The 21,152-nt window shown below is 44.3% G+C and overlaps 1 protein-coding gene across 1 annotated transcript; it reads left to right on the top strand.

Moving 5' to 3' along the window:
- The first annotated feature begins 464 nt into the window (after positions 1 to 464).
- LOC121550493 (N-acetylglutamate synthase, mitochondrial) lies at positions 465 to 19,477 on the top strand. Its single transcript, XM_041862766.1, has 8 exons — positions 465 to 995; positions 6,551 to 6,828; positions 6,934 to 7,147; positions 8,099 to 8,279; positions 9,273 to 9,312; positions 17,171 to 17,302; positions 17,580 to 17,762; positions 18,153 to 19,477. The coding sequence occupies exons 1-8, from the start codon at positions 630 to 632 to the stop codon at positions 18,325 to 18,327; spliced, it is 1,569 nt and encodes a 522-aa protein (XP_041718700.1). The 5' UTR covers positions 465 to 629; the 3' UTR covers positions 18,328 to 19,477.
- The last annotated feature ends 1,675 nt before the right edge of the window (positions 19,478 to 21,152 follow it).

Genomic DNA, 21,152 nt, shown 5'->3' with positions numbered 1-21,152 from the left:
GCGGTTAATCACCGTTACAACTGGAGTTGGAGTGAAAACCTACAGGAGGGGTAGCTCTCCAGGAACATTGTTGGAGACAAGAGCCCTGGGCCCGTATCCACAAAGCATCTTAGAGTAGAAGTGCTGATCTATGATCAGTTTTGCCTTTTAGTTCATATTGAATTAGATTGTATGGACAGATCCTTGATCAGCACTCCTACTCTGAGACACTTTGTGGATACGGGCCCAGGTCTACAATGTAGTTCTACATGAATAATAATAATGTAGATGTAGGGGTTAATTGTTTTGAATTTACCTGAAAGCAATAACTAGGCAATTACCTAAATTGTATTGATTGTACAGGCGCTGGCTGCAATAATCCATAAATACAACTGATAGAATGGACCCTCTTTTTATGAAGCTGAGTGGTGTCCATGGCAACCACACGGGCGAGAGTAACCACGCCTTTTGAGTACCCTCCTTCGGTTGTCTACGCTAGTTAAAATCCAAGCCCCCCTGGGCCTGCCTGAAACCTGTCTGTCTGTCAGTAATATTTTGAGGCGTGTTGGAGGGGAAAGAAGAGTGCACGAGGTGTAGAAGCAGTTTAGTTACTTAGCTAGTTATTAAACTACCTGTATTAGCCAGCAAACATGGCTACAGTCAATAGTGGTACCTCCAGTTACAGAGTCGTGATAATGGCTGGCAAATACTTGACGAACCCCTCACCGCGGCTTGTCCCGAGCACAAGTCACTGGCGAATGTTAAAACTTCAGCGCCGCTTGGCGAGTTCAAAGGCGGCCGGCCAGGGAGGCAAAACCCCGGCTTTGGCCCAGCAAGAGTTCCCTAACTCTTTCTCAGCCTCTGACCGCTACGTTCTGTCAAACCGCACATTAATTTATCGGGATGTGAAGGCTTTTCTCAATGAAATTGGTGGAGACCCTCGAGAGGCTCGGTACTGGTTGACCCAATTTCAGAGAGCCAGTTTGGCACAAGCGCCAGCATTTGCAGTGCTCGAGGTAAGAGGCTAGCTAGCTAGCCAGCGTAATTTGCTAATTTATAGGGAACGAATGAACTGTCAAACGGAATAGCTCGTTTGTTTGCTAGTGATTGAAGCGAAATAATAATCGCTGTGTACAGCTGTCAGAGAATAATCTTTATAGCTAAATTAGCTACTGGTATCAGTCCAACAAGCTTGGCTGTATAGCTCATATGATAACCTATTACGTATTGTAATTATATGTTATAGCTAACTATAGTTAGCGTGTGGTTCATAGGCAAAAATATGAGCTCCTCCGTTTAACGTTCTGCGCAATGCTCAGGTGCTACACACAAACCTTAGAAAAAATTGCCGCTACCAAAAATCGCTGTAGCTGCATAGATTTATGGCCAGGAGGAGTGTAGCGCTTGTCTAATTCTTGACATTGTGAAAGGTGACTGTAAATCAAGACCAGGGGATGGGTTCACCAGTCACAGACACTTTTACAGCAGGCGTGGCCAACCCTCCTGAATAATTACTGGGTGTACTGTGTGCAGGCTTTTATTCTAGCCCTGCTTAAACACCTGATTCTAATCAGCCAGTCATCAGGACCTTGATTACAGAATCAGGTCTGTTAGAGTATATCTGGAATAAAAGACTGCATGCCAGGGCCGGTCCTGGCCATTCTGCCTCCCTAGGCAACAATAAACAATGTTTGCCTCCCCAAATAGAATAGAATAGTCTCAGTAAGCAAAATTACTTAAAATACGTATTTTCTAGACGTTCAAGTTAGGTTCTTTTTCGGTTCTGAATAAAAGGTGAAAATATGTATTTTTTGGACTTTGAAAATACGTATTTTCTGGATGTTGAAATCACGTCTATTTACAGCTCTGAATGAATGTTGAAAATACGTAAATTATAGACATTTTTGTTTGGGCCAAATCAAGGCTGGTCCAGACTGGACAAAATCTGAACCAAACATATGATTGGTTCAGATTTGGTCCGGACCGGACCAAAAACCAACGTCCGTGGACGTAGAAATCAAGGCCGGTCTGGACTGCACCAAAAAAATACCTCCAGTCCAGACGGGACCAAAAAAAGATGTCCAAAAGATGTCGGCGTCGGTTCGTGCTTACTGGGGTATAGCCTACAATGTCGGCCCACAATGAAATTGTATGAATGCCCATCTATGTGGTAAGCCCACCGTTTTGTAAAAGAGGCCGTTGCTTTATTAGTCCTGATTCCTGTGACTAATCAATTTGGCTATTTAAGCTCTCAAAATCAGCTACCCAACTTTATCAGGAGGAGTTATCCTGAGCCTATTTGCAATGTGTTTACACAGCGGGAAATGCAGGAGTATTTTATTTTTTGCTCTGATCAGCTCGTAAAAAATGTACGGATACAAAGTTGAAACCACTGATCGTGACAATTTAGCCCAGGGGATGAAACTCCTGGACAGCAGTTGTGAGTAGCCTGATTGTCAATTCCATATTGTTCATTTTACTTTGACCTGTCCTGTTTTTAGGATATGTTTGTTAACATGTCAGTGCATTTTTTATTTGATTGGGCGCCATTTAGGTTAGGCTATTTGATCGGAGAAACTCATACATTTTATTTCCAGCCTCTAGGCTACAGAAAAGGCCACATGCTCTTTCTACCACAGGCTATATCTGTTAAATGATTTGTGTTAGAAATTTCTTTTTGGTGGAAAGTTGGTGGAGTGCTGCAGCAATGCATCTCTCCAACAGCACCCTGGAGAGGCGTGCTCGGAATGGACAAGACAAATATTTTGCTTCCCTGTCTTTGACAAAGTGGGCACTGCTTATCACAGGGCGGCATCAGCGCTCACCTAAAAAGCCGCTAGTTGAGAGAAATTGTCATTGTTTTGGGGCAGAATTATGTGAGGTTTTATGTGTTGTTGGAGGTACAGTTGAAGTCGTAAGTTTACATACACTTAGGTTGGAGTCATTAAAACTCGTTTTTCAACCACTCCACAAATTTCTTGTTAACAAACTATAGTTTTGGCAAGTCGGTTAGGACATCTACTTTGTGCATGACACAAGTAATTTTTCCAACAATTGTTTACAGACAGATTATTTCACTTATAATTCACTGTATCACAATTCCAGTGGGTCAGAAGTTTACATAAACTAAGTTGACTGTGCCTTTAAACAGCTTGGAAAATTCCAGAATTTTCAGCCAAGACCTCAGAAAAAAATGGTAGACCTCCACAAGTCTGGTTCATCCTTGGGAGCAATTTCCAAAAGCCTGAAGGTACCATGTTCATCTGTACAAACAATTGTACGCAAGTATAAACACCATGGGACCACACAGCCGTCATACCGCTCAGGAAGGAGACGCGTTCTGTCTCCTAGAGATGAACGTACTTTGGTGCGAAAAGAGCAAATCAATCCCAGAACAACAGCAAAGGACCTTGTGAAGATGCTGGAGGAAACAGGTACAAAAGTATCTATATCCACAGTAAAACAAGTCCTATATCGACATAACCTGAAAGGCTGCTCAACAAGGAAGAATTCACTGCTCCAAAACCGCCATAAAAAAGCCAGACTACGGTTTGCAACTGCACATGGGGACAAAGATCGTATTTTTTGGAGAAATGTCCTCTGGTCTGATGAAACAAAAATAGAACTGTTTGGCCATAATGACCATCGTTATGTTTGGAGGAAAAAGGGGTAGGCTTGCAAGCCGAAGAACACCATCCCAACCGTGAAGCACGGGGGTGGCTTGCTGCAGGAGGGACTGGTGCACTTCACAAAATAGATGGCATCATGAGGAAGGAAAATTATGTGGATATATTGAAGCAACATTTCAAGACATTAGTCAGGAAGTTAAAGCTTGGTCGCAAATGGGTCTTCCAAATGGACAATGACCCCAAGCATACTTCCAAAGTTGTGGCAAAATGGCTTAAGGACAACAAAGTCAAGGGATTGGAGTGGCCATCACAAAGCCCTGACCTCAATCCTATAGAAAATGTGTGGGCAGAACTGAAAAAGTGTCTGCGAGCAAGGAGGCCTACAAACCTGACTCAGTTACACCAGCTCTGTCAGGAGGAATGGGCCAAAATTCACCCAACTTATTGTGGGAACCTTGTGGACGGCTACCCGAAACGTTTGAGCCAAGTTAAACTATTTAAAGGCAATGCTACCAAATACTAATTGAGTGTATCAACTTCTGACCCACTGGGAATGTGATGAAAGAAATAAAAGCATAAAGAAATCATTCTCTCTACTATTATTCTGACATTTCACATTCTTAAAATAAAGTGGTGATCCTATCTGACCTAAGACAGGGAATTTTTACTAGGATTAAATGTCAGGAATTGTGAAAAACTGAGTTTAAATGTATTTGGGTAAAGTGTATGTAAACTTCTGATTTCAACTGTACGTCTTGGTCAGTTTAGCTCTGTAAATGCCGCACTCGTCAATCTGCCACCATAGGAGGCCGTCTAATCTAATGAGCGCCCCGGCCCTGCTGCACGCCCAGTAGCTCTCATCATGAAAGGTTTTGGGACAGTGCAATAGCCAGATTATAACTTCTTTCTACTTCTTTATTTTATTTGTAACTGTTTTTTTGGGGGGGGGCAGACAAGCAAACGCTTGGTAATCCTTCCGTGGGAAGATGGCAGACATAAATAAGGAAGAAAGTGGAGCATATTATGAATAAATATGGAGTGGGCCTTCTGGAAGATCTGGTGAAGGAGAAGATGGCGGATAAGGAGAAAAGTGGAATGGAGGATAGCACAGAAGCTTTGGAAGAGCTAGAGACGGAAAGTGAACGTGAAGAGAGTGAGGGTGGATTAATTGTGGTGGAGTGTAGAGGGAAGCGGTGTGGTGAGGCAGGTTGCCGTGCTCTAGTAGCCCAGAGATGGAACCTGATGAGAGTATGGATGTAGTACCTGCGGTGAGGACCGCAGAGTTCGTGCCTCATCCCGAGGATGAAAAGGATGATTCTGGTCCAGTGGGAGTGAGATTTGTGAAGATAATGGTATCAGGTTGGGTGGAGAAGAGGTTGGGGACTGTTGTGTTGGTGAGAGTAACTCTGAGTGAACTAGTGATTATTTGTGTTGTTTCAGTCCAGAGGGAGCGGGTGCTCTGGATCACGTGATTAGGGACAAGAAATGTGACTTGCTTTATTCTCCGGAGCAAGCCGCCGTTGAAAGGAGGGATAACGGGGTGGCATTAAGTGTTGAGGATCAGTTGAAATTGAAGATTCCTGGTGTCTATGACGCCTGCCGTTTGGTGCGACGCAGATCCGGAGGAGAGCGTCGCAAGGTCAAGTCAGGAAGTGTAAGTTATCCCGTGAGAGCTTTTGTTCTGAAAATGCTACAGTGTTTTAGGTGTTACGTTTATGGGCATGTTGCAGCAGTGTGTAGGAGGTAGATTCCTAGATGTGAGAAGTGTGCAGGAGGAATGTGTAGTATCAGTGGAGAAAGTTGTGTGTGTAAGCTGTGGGGGTGCCCATGGGGCTGTAGATCGGAGGTGTCTGGTGAGAGAAAGGCAGGTTGAGGTTGTCAGGGTCAGAGTACTACAGAAAACGTTGTCTGCTGAAGTAGTGAAGAGAGTGGTAGAGGAAAATGGGTACAGGGTGAGGGATACTGAGAGGATTCCTGTGTGTAGGCAGAGACCAATAGAGTGATGGGAAGAATATGTGCTTCAGTAAGGTGGGTTTCTTAGCATTCATAGCCATGGTTGTCAATTGTACTGCAAAAATGGATTGGAAGTGTGGAGGAAATTAATTAATCACATACTATGCTGTTTAATTAGACATACTATGCTGTTTTTTACTTAGAGAATTGTCCATTGATTGATGCTAGTGTTTCTTACTGATACAAACTTGTCTTGTGTGACTTAGTCATAAATCTGAGCGTACATATTTATGAGCCGCTTGAGTTCGACCCCAGTATGTGACCTCCTGTGTTTACCATCGGTAGGAATTTAGCTATGTGGGAAGTGCAGAGAGGAACAGAGGATGGTGGCGATATCAGCTATCTTGATCTACACAGACTAGCTAAATTACTGTTCCCAGGGCCTGTTTCTGCACACCTGTTAACTGTCACAAAGATAAAAGGATGTACTTTCTATAAAAGGAGACAGCCAGCTCTGTTCGTTGAGCTTTTTCAACCATGAACCATTTGAGTGGTTGTTGATTGCTTCATTTTTGCTAATCTTATAATAAAAAGTTGTTTTGAAGAATACAGTCTCTCTCCTTTTGGTTAGAATTACCCCCACAGAAGTCACAGAAAATAGAGGTTGTGGTGGCAGCAGGAGAGAAATACTTGGGATTGCGAGGATTTAGTGCAGAACAGTTGCAGGGGGTGTTGAGTGGTAGTAGTTGGCAGGTTAATTTTTATTTTACCAAATGATGTATTACCTGAATTTAATGTAGGTAGGCTGTGAATGGCCTCACACACCAGTACAGTAGGTGGCAGTGTATGCGCCTAAAAGTTGGATGTGATCCGCCAACCAAATCCAAATTAAGAAGAAACTCTCGTCATGGTTGGCCCCTGATGAGTTTTGATAAATTATTGATATCTAGCACTTGTTCACTGTCATTTGAAATCTATCCTCATGTCAGGTGGACAAATCTGTATTCGAGAGCCGAGAGATGGTGCAGAGTCTGGCGTTTGGGCTCTCTTTCCTGCAGCGGATGGACATGAAGCCAGTGGTGGTGATGGGACTGTCACGGCCTGAGGATGACGACGCCCCAGACGGATCTACTTCCAACTCCAGGGCCGATATTGTTCAGCAGTGCCAGACCCTAACAGAGGTCCTACAGCACCACTCAGCCAGTGTCATACCGTTCTTCAGTGCAGAGGCCTTGCTGCTGGTGCAGGATCCACCCCAAGGAAGCAGGTCTCCCCTACCACAGTTACCCTATCCTCCTCTGCATTACGATACTAATCTCTTTTTTGTTTAGAGTTTTTTTTAAAGAGTAATAACAGCCCTATGTGTTGTCAGTGCAGGGTCCTCCATTGCAGTGGACAAAGGCCTGCTCCAGTGGAGCCTGGACTGCGGGGCCATCCCCCTGGTGTGCCCTGTGGGGCGGGACACCATGGGCCGCTCGGTGGCCCTGGACTCAGTGGACGTCACGGCCGCCATCTCCAAGATCCTGCAGCCACTCAAAGTCATGTTCCTCAACAGCTGGGGAGGCCTCCGCAACCAGAGTCACAAGGTGGGGGGTTATGGGGTTATTTTGGGGGTTGGGTGGCAGATTGCTAGAATGCGCGTGCATTCATAGTACTTGACCTACAGTATGTAGTTAAGGAACTCGCCGCTGTCTTTGCTCTTTGAAAGTAGGCCCATCATAGTGTTTATCCACAGCAATCTGTACATTTCCTGTACATTAGAAGCAGTAGGCTATTTACTCCCAATCAAAGAAGAGGCCTAACACCTGCCTGCTCTCCAGTATAGGACAACTACAGGTAACTGCCAAAATAAAGGAAACTCCAACATAAAGTGTCTTAATAGGACATTGGGTCATCACGATCCGCCAGAACAGCTTCAATGCACCTTGGCATTGATTCTACAAGTGTCTGGAACTCTATTGGAGGGATGCAACACCATTCTTCCATGAGAAATTCCATAATATGGTGTTTTGTTGATGGTGGTGGAAAACACTGTCTCAGGTGCCGTTACAGAATCTCCCATAAGTGTTTAAATGGGTTGAGATCTGGTGACTGAGACGGCCGTGGCATATGGTTTACATCGTTTTCATGCTCATCAAACCATTCAGTGACCACTCGTGCCCTGTGGACAGGGGTATTGACATCCTGGAAGAGACCACTCCCATCAGGATAGAAATGCTTCACCATAGGTTGAAGGTGATCACACAGAATGGCTGGCTGTGTATTTATTGGTGTTTACCTTGCCCTCTAAGGGGTTGAGTGGACCTAAACCATGCCAGGAAAATGCACCCCACACCATAACAGAGCCGCCAGAACCCTCATTTACTCAAGTGTTACCTTTATTTTGCCAGTTACCTGTATATCACAAGTATAATTTGTTTTGAACCCTTATGTTGTTTTGTTGCTTTCATTTACTTCCTTGTCAAGCTTGTTCACATTTTATTAAATCAAAATCCCCCCCCCTCTGTTTCTGTCCCACTCTCCTCTCCACATCTCAGGTGCTGGATTTAGTGTCTCTGCCCGGTGATCTTCCCGGCCTGTCGGGGGCACCATGGCTGAGCTTGGCCGAGCGTCGGAGGGTGGGCACCATCGCCCAGCTCCTGAACCAGCTGCCCTGCGAGTCCTCTGCAGTTATCACCTCCGCCAACACGCTGCTCACCGAGCTGTTCAGCCACAAGGGTGAGGGAGACCTGTATGTGTGTGTGTGACCCCTCACCGACTAACCCCTATGTCTGACCTATGCTCTCTACTCACTCTCTGCACCAGTCACTGCTGCTGTTGATAGCACGTGGGGCTCACCTCTCATGTTGCTAAGCAGAGTTTGGGGCCCCTTAAGGCAGACATAGGCATTATGCAATTTCAGTCCTCTGGAGCCAAAGTGTCTGCTCGCTCCCTTTCTGCTGGTTCCCTTTTATCTCCCAGGGGCCTTAAGTATCAAGCATCTTAGAGTAGGAGTGCTGATCTAGGATCAGGTCCTCCCTGTCCATATAATCGTATTCATTATGCTCCGAGACGCTTCATACATACGGCCCCTGGTGTCCCAGTTCTTAATCACTCGCTGAATTGAAGGAAAGAACAGACACCAGCAGTCACTGTGGCCCTCGAGGTGTAGTAGACCACAGGAGGTTGGTGGCACCTTCATTGGGGAGGATGGGCTCGCGGTAATGGCTAGAGTCGGAATCAGTGGAATCGTATCAAATACGTCAAACACATAGTTTGATGCCATTCCTCCCCTCAGCAGCCTCCACTGTAGTAGACTGAATGTCCATGCATGCAGCTCATGTTGTGCATGGCATCTGTGTGTATCTGTGACACCTGAAATCCAATCCAGGGTCATGTTAAGGTCCTAGGATGTGTATTTTGAGACGTGCCCTTAGCACAGCAGAGGTTTTAAAGATGCACTCATTGACCTGCAGCTGGCTCCATTTCTTCATCATATAACACAGAGATGTAATGTGAGTCATTGCATGCAAAGTCTACACTACAGGTGATCCTTTATAAGCGGTTAGATTTATCCCATAGCGTACACTCAACTGAAACAAGGAAATGACAGAGGCCTCAACAATCCATGGTTAATTCGCGTTTCAAGCCAGTTCACCTTGTATGTGTGCTTGCTGATTTGACATGCTTTGTGTACCCAATTGTTCATTTTCACCTCTTATGTTTTCATAGGTTCTGGTACCCTGTTCAAGAATGGAGACCCCATTCACAAGTGAGTATATCAGTCTCTTCTCTGTTAGCTTGCAATTTGGCCTTCAACTTGGATGTGTTAACTGTGAGCGGAGCGTCCTACTTGAGACATGCGTGTTTAACCTGACAATTGCGAAAAATCTTCCATTGACATCAGTGTAAGAGTTTTGTGAAATGTAGGAACAGTTAGGCTACTTGCTCATGCCATTTATTTCTAACATTATATCGCTTAGTTTCCTCATTAAACCTTTTGTATCACCCCCTAACAATAATTTCACTTGCCACAGTGATAGCTCTGGAACAATACGTCTAGGGAGATGAGTGTCTGTTTACACATCATATTTTCCACTTCTAAATCGCACACAGGCTGTGCACAAAGTACTCCCTCATGACAAGCCCAATAATAATACGGAATGAAAAATAAACTTTTAGGAGTAAAAGTCGTACAATTTGTAATGTATATATTTCTCTCGTCAGTGTAGATGGCCGTCGTGCTATCTGACGTATAACAATGACATGGCCTTCACTGACTCGGATAGCTGGCACTGTTGTGGCTCGCTAGCCATTTAATTTTCATGCACATTTGGAACTTCATAAATACTGATCCTACAACCACAACTCCTTAACTAGATGTAGAATTAGCAAGTTAAGACTGTTACGTTCTCCCCTCGGGTGTAGTTCGTCTGAGGAGGAGATGTAAATGCCCGTGCCTGCGCACACAATGTAAACTAGATGGATGGGGAAGAAATGTGGGGTGTAACTAACTAAAATAATGGGACACAACAACCAGAACTCAATGTTAGCCCTCTGGAGACGTTTAGTAAAGTACTGAACAACATACAACACCCATAAAGAAACAGTAATAAACCAAAGACCAATCAAACAAACCAGGGAAGGTAAGAGAAGGGAATGTTTGGGAACGGGGTCCAAGTAATGAAAATAAACAAAAGGTCCCTAAATGACTAAAATGTAACACCTAATCCTTCCTAACACACTAAGCCCTAACCCGCTTTCCTACCTGTTACCACAAATACAGGGGTGACACCCGCCCGGCTAACCTAGTGTGTAAAACAGTGGGTTATCTACGTGTGAATGTACACCCATGGGCAGAACTACCTTTCCCTTCTCCAGGACCCAGGTAGGGTGGAATACAGCAGGAGGACAGGCTGGAACACAAACAAAGATACATCAAAATAACCAAATCCTCAAACAGCCAAACAAAAAGTGCCCTCTCTCTCTCTAGCTCACACGACAAACAGTTTATATGCTCTAGTCAATCAGTCACTCAACCACAGCTGCCAGGACTCCGGACCGAAGCCACGCCCACCATCGTCAGCCGCAACTCAGCACACCTGTAATAACCAGAACACACAAACAGAACAACCACACACTACAAAGGACGATTGGGAGAAAGAAAAACATGTCACACGTAACACGCCCCCCCAAAAAAAAGAGTAAACCCAGGGGTTTATGATAAGAACATTACATTTTTAGTCATTTAGCAGACGCTCTTATCCAGAGCGACTTATTTGCGAGAGAAGTAACAAACGGGGTGATCTAGACCATCGTGTTCCTGTAATAGTACAGCACCTGCACCCAGTGAGTGCATACATTTTTCATACTGGCCCCCCGTGGGAATCGAACCCTCCACAACCCTGGCGTTGCAAGCGCCATGCTCTACCAACTGAGCTACAGGAGGCCTTTATCTTTATATACATATATTTTTTTATAATACCAAGTACTTACTTCCAACACATCCCCCCCATAGTTGTCAACCCCCCCTCCCCCCCCTCTCTCTATTATTTTCTCTTTTTTTCTCTGAACTAGGCATGTGACAGAGCATCCGCAACCACGTTTTCTGCACCCTTTATATGATGAATTTCTAAATTATAACCCTGTATAACCAACGCCCAACGCACAAGACTTTGGTTGTGGCTGTACATGCAGCTTTAAAAAATGAAAGGGTTGTGGTCTGTATACACCACAACAGGCAACACACTGGAGCCAACATAAACCTCAAAAAATTGTAAGGCAAACAACAGCACCAGTCTCCTGTTCGATAGTGAAATAACGTGACTGACAGCTGTTGAATTTGCGAGAGAAGTAACAAACTGGGTGATCTAGACCATCGTGTTCCTGTAATAGTACAGCACCTGCACCCACTGAACTGGCATCCACTTCCAACTTAAATGGTTTCTGGAAATCGGGGGCAGGAAGAACAGGAGAAATACACAATAGTGCTTTTACAGAGTCAAAGGCAGATTGACACTCAGCGGTCCACTCAAAGGACACTGAAGGACTGAGTAACCTAGTCATTGGGGCTACAACAGTTGAGAAATTCCTACAAAATGTACGATAATAACCCGTCATGCCTAAGAATCTGCGTAATTCCCGCCGATTGGCAGGGCCAGGAAACCGGGTGATAGCGTCCACCTTAGCTGTTACTGTACGAACCTGAACCTGACCCCGCCCCACCTCTTTATCCAAATATGTAACAGTAGCCTTTCCAAACTCACATTTGGCTAAGTGTCAAAGAAGCGCTGGCCAAGCGTGCAAACACAGCCCTCAATGTGCTCATGTGATCAAGCCAGGTTGTCGAATGAACAACCAGGTCATCGAGATATGTGGTACAATCAGGAACATCAGCCAATACAATATTTATCAAACGTTGAAACGTGGCGTTCCTCATTCCAAAAGCCATTACTGTGTACTGGCAGAAACGGTCAGAGGTTACAAAAGCAGACACCTCAGAGGCACGAGGGGTTAAAGGCACCTGCCAATAACCTTTTAACAAGTCAAGCTTAGTAACATACGCAGCCGATCCAATGGTGTCTATACAGTCGTCCATGCGAGGTAAAGGGAATGAGTCAGGTATAGTAACATTATTCACTTTTCTATAGTCAGTGCAAAACCTTTGAGTCCCGTCAGGCTTTGGAATCAGCAGACAGGGGGAACTCCAAGGACTGCCACTGGGGATTGGCATCTCATTTTCCACTAAAGAAGTTACCTCTTTCTTCATCATTACCCTCTTGATTGAATTCACACGGTAAGGGTGCTGTTTGATTGGAGCAGCATCACCTACATTACAGTATGAAAAAAATGTATGCACTCACTAAGTCGCTCTGGATAAGAGCGTCTGCTAAATGACTAAAATGTAAAATGTAAAAATGTATATCATGTTGCAACACGTGTACGACTGGGAACATCCTTAAAGAGACTCGGAAAATCAGTGATTAGTAATTCAAGATCAGCCCTCTGCTGATCATTCAAATGCAACAAATGGGATTGGAGAGACGCTACCATCTCCGAATTACATAAACGAGCACACTGCTCAGGAGTATTTCGCATCACCAAACCGTCCTCATCATTTACGCTGACTCCTGGGTGGGTAACCATGCTCACAGAAGCAACAGAGGATACCACAGGAGGTTTACTGGTAATGGGGGATTCGATACCAACTCTAACATGATAAGCTTTAATCATGTTAATGTGACATAACCGAAATGGGCGTCTACGGTCTGGCGTTTTGATAACATAATCAGTATCACTGAGTTTTTGCTCCACCACATATGGGCCAGAGAAACTGGAAGAGAGACACGAGCCAGGTACCGGCAACAACACCAAGACTTGGTCACTTGGTTGAAAAGAACGAGACACAGTTTTTACATCAAAGTGACGTTTCATTTTCTTTTGTGTGGAAGACAGATTTTCTCTGGCTACAGCACATGCGTCATGCAACCGCTCCCGGACTTGACTAACAAAGTCTAGTACATTAGTAGAGGACCCAACTGAATCATCAGCCATAATGTGTTCTTTCAGTACCTTTAGAGGCCCTCTCACTGTGTGACCAAAGATTAGCTCAGCTGGGCTAAACCCAAGAGACTCTTGTACGGTCTCCCGAATAGCAAACAGCACGTACGGCATCCCCTCATCCCACTCTTTTTCTGTGTCCATACAGTATTTACGCAACATGGCTTTTAGCGTCTGATGTCAACGTTCCAGCGCACCCTGACTCTCCGGGTGGTAAGCGCTAGACATCTGATGGGACAAGGACTTCAACACACTTCCAAACAATCTCGATGTAAAATTAGTGCCTTGATCCGTCTGTACGATTTTTTGAAATCCAAAAAGGTAGAGAAATACTTAATCAGCGCCTTCACAATTGCCTTACTGGTGATTTTACACATAAGAATCGCCTCTGGGTACCTTGTAGCAGTGCACATTATCGTTAACAAGAATTGATTACCCGACTTAGTCCTGGGTAATGGACCAACACAATCGATTATTACTTTCTCAAACGGCTCTCCCATGACCGGAATCGGGCAGAGAGGAGCCGGGGAAATTACCTGGTTAGGCTTCCCCACCACTTCGCACATACTACATGTACGGCAATAACAAGCCACATCCCGTTTCATTCCCGGCCAGAAGAAATGACGGAGGATTCGATCGTAGGTTTTAGTCACTCCTAGATGACCAGACCAGGGAATATCATGAGCTAGGGACAACACCTTCGTCTGAAACGTGGCAGGAACTACAATCTGGAAAACGGAACTCCAATCATTTTCTAGGTCAGCACGGGGAGTCCATTTTCTAATCAAAAGACCCTTCTCAAGGAAATACGGCACACCTTTCCTTTTTGCCTCACTCAAAGGTAACATGGACGAAAAACATTTGGCTAAGCCCACATCCTCTTTCTGGGCAGCTATTAGCTTCTCCCGAGTAACTGGCAACCTTAAACAGTCCACAGAGGAAGCCATTGTCTTGTCTTTATTACCATCATCATAATCAGAACTCACTGGGAACACAGGAGTAGAACACTGGATATCTTCCCCATTTAACATAGGGGCAAGCACAGAGTCAGCTAAGTCTACCATGGTACCTAAGCGACGCGACTGCGCACGTGTAATGGCACACGCTGGAAATGCTTCGGGAAACGTAGTGGCCAAAACATCAGCACTTGACTGAGCATCAGGCTTGTCTAGCACTTCTAACACAGGCACAACTTTGCCTCCTGCTAGATCGTTACCCATGATTAGAGCAACCCCATTTACGGGAAGCTCGGACTGTACACCGATTCTGAAACATCCACTCACTAGATCAGAAGTCAAATGGACAGTATGTAACGGAACAGGCACACAACGCATTTCGATCCCCCTTAATAATACACTAGAGCCACAATAAGACTCATCTGACCAGGGCAGAACACTCGAGAGAATTACAGACTGAGCCGCACCAGTATCTCTCAATATCAAAACTGGCTTTTGTTCTCCAGAATCACCTGTCAGTGAAACAAAGCCTTTAAATATGAACGGGTCGTAGGTTGGATCGTGACGACTTAGTACAACCCCAGGACTCTCCTTTACAGAGCTCTTAGTGGTTACCTTAATCAAACCCACACTTTTATGGGGTTTAGGGGTTGAAGGTGGTGACTTGCGTTTTAAAGACATACATTCCGAAATTACGTGTCCGACTTTATGACAATAAAAACACGCACGTTCCTCCTTTAGAGTCAGCCGTGTACTTCCTGAGTAACTGTGGGAATTGTAGACAGGAGAGGATACAACCGGTCTATTCTCACTACGGTGTGTGGGAAACACTGTTTTATGTGTAAACACAAATTCATCTGCAAGCACCGCGGCTTCAGATAACTTTAACACTTTCTGTTCATTAATGTATACAACCAACCACTCTGGGAGGCTGTTTTTAAATTCTTCCAATAACATTAATTCACGAAGACCTTCAAAGTCATTGATTTTACTCGCTGAGCACCATTTGTCAAAGAGAGACTCCTTCTCTCTAGCGAATTCGACAAAAGTTTTTATAGAGGATTTGGAGTGCTTTCTAAACTTGTATCTATAAGCCTCCGGCACAAGCTCATACCCACGGAGCACAGTAGCCTTAACAATGTCGTAATTAAGACCATCAGCGAGAGAGAGAGTACCCATCACCTCCTGCGCTTTACACTGAAGTAACAGCGGCCACACATCCCTAGGCCAATTCAAAGCCACTGCTATGCGTTCGAATGCACAAAAGTAAGAGTCAACCTCAGACTCACAGAATTGTGGAACTAAAGCAATATGCCGGCTAATGTCAAAGGTAGAGGAAGATCCTGGGGTGGAAAACACACTATTGGAAATGGCAGGGACAGCGGCCAGCCTCGCCGTCTCTGCCTCTAATTCCAATTTGCGCATTTCGAAGTCCATCTGCCTTATCTTAATATCTGCTTCCAACTCCAGTCGGCACGTCTCCAACTTGAGATGTAGCTCATCCTTTCGGATTTGTGCTCTCTCTTCTGCCTCCAGCTGCAAGTGTACAGCCGTAGGAATAGGAGAGAGGGTCAAATCGAGGCAAGGTGGCCGGGGCCTTATACTCGACCTCATCGTCGGGCCTATACGGGGCACCCGGAGCATCCACCACCTCTCCCACTGCAGGCAGAGGCAAAACCAACACTTGCTGTTCAATCAGCGCCGCTAACACCAATGCCCTTACCTCCGCCTTAACAAAACCCCTTGGCACGGAGATATCTAAATGGTCTGCCAAAGTCTAAATCCACTCTCCTACAATTCTCAAAACCCTCCCACGTAGGGTTATCCAGAAAAAACTTCAGGTTAAAAAGGTGGCCATTTTCTAAATCCACCACCTAACTACAACATCCAACACAGAACTAAACACTACACCCAACACAACAACCACACAATCCACATCTACTACCAAAGTGTGCGGGCACAAGCTGGATCAAAGATCCCGGATGAGCCCCCATGTTATGTTCTCCCCTCGGGTGTAGTTCGTCTGAGGAGGAGACGTAAATGCCCGTGCCTGCGCACACAATGTAAACTAGATGGATGGGGAAGAAATGTGGGGTGTAACTAACTAAAATAATGGGACACAACAACCAGAACTCAATGTTAGCCCTCTGGGGTCGTTTAGTAAAGTACTGAACAACATATACAACACCCATAAAGAAACAGTAATAAACCAAAGACCAATCAAACAAACCAGGGAAGGTAAGAGAAGGGAATGTTTGGGAACGGGGTCCAAGTAATGAAAATAAACAAAAGGTCCCTAAATGACTAAAATGTAAAAATATAAAAAAATAAATCCCTCCTCTTCTACACACCTAATCCTTCCTAACACACTAAGCCCTAACCCGCTTTCCTACCTGTTACCACAAATACAGGGGTGACACCCGCCCGGCTAACCTAGTGTGTAAAACAGTGGGTTATCTACGTGTGAATGTACACCCATGGGCAGAACTACCTTTCCCTTCTCCAGGACCCAGGTAGGGTGGAATACAGCAGGAGGACAGGCTGAAACACAAACAAAGATACATCAAAACAAACAATAACCAAATCCTCAAACAGCCAAACAAAAAGTGCCCTCTCTCTCTAGCTCACACGACAAACAGTTTATATGCTCTAGTTAATCAGTCATTCAACCACAGCTGCCAGGACTCCGGACCGGAGCCACGCCCACCATCGTCAGCCGCAACTCAGCACACCTGTAATAACCAGAACACACAAACAGAACAACCACTCTGAACCAAACACACACTACAAAGGACAATTGGGAGAAAGAAAAACATGTCACACGTAACAACTTGCGCAGGAAGAAAACATCAAAATCAACTACAGATTTATAGTTTTTGATAAGATAAATTCTGACACTTGAGTCTTTTGTGCACTGCATGTGTACAATTAGAATTGGAAAAAGTCACTTTTCCCATTGTCCTGAATTTACTTACTTTGAGACAGGTGATTGTGTGCCTGTCATCCCAAGGGTGTTGTCATAGGTAGTTGAATAAGCTGAGCTTGTCGGGTGTCTCTATTAAAAGAGATGCAAAGATAATCAACTACTGTCTCTCTATCCTTTTGTTTGGCCAGGTACAGCACTCTGGATGACATAGACCTAGACCGCCTACTGGCCCTGATAAACAAGTCGTTCGAGAAGAACCTGAGGGAGGATTACATTGAGTCACTCAAAGGACGCCTCCATTCTATCTACCTCTCTGAAGGGTAGCCCAACACACACACACATCTTCCTGTGTGGCATCCTTTTTTCCATTCTCTACCCTTCTCCCGAAGTGTAAACTCGTACAATCCGCTCTCATAGATAAGAAAAAGACTGTTGTGAGGAATATGGTGGTGGAAGGAAACTCTCTCCAGCCATGCTTGCACCAACCCAATGCTTTTCTTGTTCATACTAGTGGAGAAGGGTAGGTAGAGAATGGGAACCTAGCCTGTGTCTCAAACAAACCACAACATGGAACATGGAATGCTGTATCACCTGCAGGTACAGTGCGGCAGCCATCATCACCAGGGAGCCTGTGAGCAGTGGTACGCCCTACCTGGACAAGTTTGTGGTGAGCAGCAGCAAGCAGGGCGAGGGCACCAGCCAGATCCTGTGGGAGTGCATCAGACAGGACCTGGGCAAGCTCTTCTGGAGGTCCCGCGCCATCAACCGCATCAACCCCTGGTGAGAAGAACATGACACTGCACAATTGACACAAGAAACATGACTTATGGCTGTTTTGGCCCAACATAATGGCTGAAGTATCAGATGCCATGCATCTTTCTCAAGTCAAGTCGAGAGTATCTAGAAGATTTTCTTCACAATTCTGCGGGGCAATTTATGTAACAAATTTTTTTTCACTACAAACAAATACCATGCATCTCTTTTGTTGTTTTACTGCGAATGAAAAATAAAAGTAAAGGTCTGCCGCCTGTCTTTCTAGGGTGTGTGGTTGTTTTGGATACTAGTTTTCCCTGCCTTAACCAGCCCTGGATCTAGACGCACTGCTGTGTACAGGGTTGTCTCTCTTTTTTTGAATATTTTTCTTTACTTCCTTTCTCCACCTATCCTCAGGTACTTCAAGCATTGCGACGGAAGCTTCGTCAACGGCGGCTGGATTGTCTTTTGGTTCGGCCTCTCAGACATCAGGGAGTCCTACCAGCTCGTAGAGTACGCCAAACGCGTTCCAGACTCCTTCCACGGTCCGATAATGGGGGGGAGCCCCCCAGCAGCCACCCCAGGATCCTGAATGAACTCTCCCAACATTCCTCCTCCAAGCCTAAATAAATGGTTGCAGAACACCAAGCTAAAATAAGCAGTTCCTCCCATTGACAAACTGTTTTGTGATAAGTTTGGTGTGGTATTACTTGACGTTTTGAGAGATTGGTGGCTTGGAGCAGTAGGTCATTGTTAGTTTTGAGTGCCAGGGAGCATCTTGGGTTAGACGGCAGTGGTTAGATTTGGATCTGTCAGAATTGCAGTCAGCCTGCCTTCAGCACGCTCTGGCTGCTGAAGGTTTGTTTTGTGGAAAAGGTTGTGAATTTTGTCTGGATTCATCCCCCTCTCATGTAGTTGATTTCACTACTGTGCTTGGGCCAAATACTAACATTTCAAGCTGGTGCTTTAAGACTTAAGCCAAAGTTTACATTTCAAAGGGTATTTCTTCAGTGTATATCCAGCATCTGGTCACTTTCATGCTGGGTTAACCACAGTGGTCATTGCCAGTATAATATTTTTTAACACTTTTGTCTTAGCTCTACAATGAATGTGAAGTTTCCATTTTGTATGTTTTTTTTTGTTTTTTTTTACTTGAATCTTAACAAGAATTTCAAATGGACTCTGAATGCTGGTTTTTGAGTTACGGTAGTCCATTCAAGGACTAAGGCAATATAAAGAATGCAGCTAGCTTTTTACATGGCTGATCTCCAACTGTTAAATGCACAAAAGATTGCCAATCAAATTAGCTGACTTCAAATGGGCATGATTTTAGTCAGTAATTCATTTCATTTATAGATGATTTCATACATTCTGGAGGTTTACAACATGCATATTTTGAACAATAGTTTAAATGGATAAAAATGATATCAGCCATTGTTCAACAAGTCATTTTACATGGAATGAAAGTTTACATTTTGACACGACATACTGTGGATTCTGTCTGGAATTCTTTGAATGCCTTAAATTCACTGCAACAATCCAATGGAGCATGGTGTCTGTTGGCGGGAAAACAAAGCTTTGTTAGTGTGTTTTGAAGATTTGAGGTAGGAAAAACTATTGCTATGATGCTTAGGTGGATACCGTTTAAGACTGGTCAAGCTGCTCAGGTAGATATGGGGAAAATAAATGTTGCTATTTGCAATGCATTAAATTATTCTGAATTAATAAATTATTGAATCTTCAAAAAATTTTGATCTGTCCTTTTCCTTGGCTTTCTGATTTTTTTCCTACCTGCAGAGCCTTTTCAGTACATGATAGGTAGAGTTTTGACATGACAATTACACCTGACCTGCTCCAGTCAAAATGCCCTATTATGTGTAAACACTAATGTAAAAAAAGAACACCTAGTCTATAACTGCCATGAGCAAAATGGGTTGTCTTTGATGAAAAACACCTATGTCTGACATCTTTTGGTTTTGAAGCCTTCTGTATACACAATATATTTGGTGTAAGCAGAGCAGACACATTAGTAGTTATAAGTATGCATAACTGATTCATTAATACTTTTTCACCAAACAACTTCACCACTCTTTAATTAGAGTGGAATAGAACTTAAATTTTTACAGAGGAAACTTCAGTTGTAGCAAGTCTGATAACATGTAAAGATAAAGAGTATACAAAACATTAAGAACACCTGCCCTCTTCATGACCAGGTGAAAGCTATGATTCCTTATTGATGTCACTTGTTAAATCCACTTCAATCAGTGTAGATGAAGGGGAGGAGACAGGTTAAAGAAGGATGTTTAAGCCTTGATACAATTGAGACGGATTGTGTATGTGTGCCATTCAGAGGTTGAATGGGCAAGACAAAAAATGTAGTAGGCCTGCGGGCAGCAGCCCTGCTTCTCGTGCGCTCCCTCAACATTAACAGGACAGAGAAACCAGACATGCTCATTGCTCACATGGAGCACTCGAAACAAAATACAATTAAAAAAATTACAACATTTGTAAATGATGGTTGTGAAATAAACCACAACTTGTTTCTCACATGTGTAGCAGGTTGTGAACACTGCAAACTACTTTCCACCCCGAGAATGAGAACGTTAAATGACTGTAATTAATAGATTCATTAACATTAATTAATGTAACCAAATTATGTGGATTACCTGTACATTTAAGCCTTGTTCACACTGCAGGCCTTGGTCACAGATACCTTTAAAAAGAATGGGCCTCAGGATTTTGTCACGGTATTTCTGTGCATTCAAATTGCCATCGATAAAATGCAATTGTATTCATTGTCCGTAGCTTATGCCTGCCCATACCATAACCCCACCGCCCCTATGGGGCACTCTGCTCACAACGTTATCATCAGCAAACTGCTCTCCCACAGCGGAGATTGGAGTGTCTGTCCATAGGACCACTTTAAGCCGTACACTACACAGAGCTGGGCTTTATGGAAGAGTGACCAGAAAAAAGCAATTTCTTAAAGACATTTTACAGTGTCCTTTCCTCGTCCCCAGCACAAGGTGCACCTGTGTAATGATCATGCTGTTTAATCAGCTTCTTGAGATGCCACACCTGTCAGGTGGATGGATTATCTTGGCAAAGGAAAAATGCTCACTAACAGGGATGTAAACAAATGTGCACATATAAGCTTTTTGTGTGTATGGAACATTTCTGGGATCTTTTATTTCAGCTCATGAAACATGGGAGAGGAAGCGGAAGAGAGGCCCACTCGGCGGAAAATCTTTCTCCCTCCAGCAGGTGGTGTTTTTTTGTTGTTTCACCCACCAAGCAAGGAGTTTTTGTATGGAGGTCAATGAGAGTGTCGAATTTGGCCAACAGAACATTGTTGGCACCACAACAAACCTGCCAAGAGAGGGCCACCCACAAAACTCACGGACCAGGCAAGGAGGA

This window comes from Coregonus clupeaformis, chromosome 35 (assembly GCF_020615455.1).
Source record: "Coregonus clupeaformis isolate EN_2021a chromosome 35, ASM2061545v1, whole genome shotgun sequence".
In the NCBI taxonomy this organism is placed as follows: domain Eukaryota; kingdom Metazoa; phylum Chordata; class Actinopteri; order Salmoniformes; family Salmonidae; genus Coregonus; species Coregonus clupeaformis.
The sequence above is the reverse complement of the archived record's forward strand: the minus strand, read 5'-3'. Positions and strand labels throughout refer to the sequence as shown.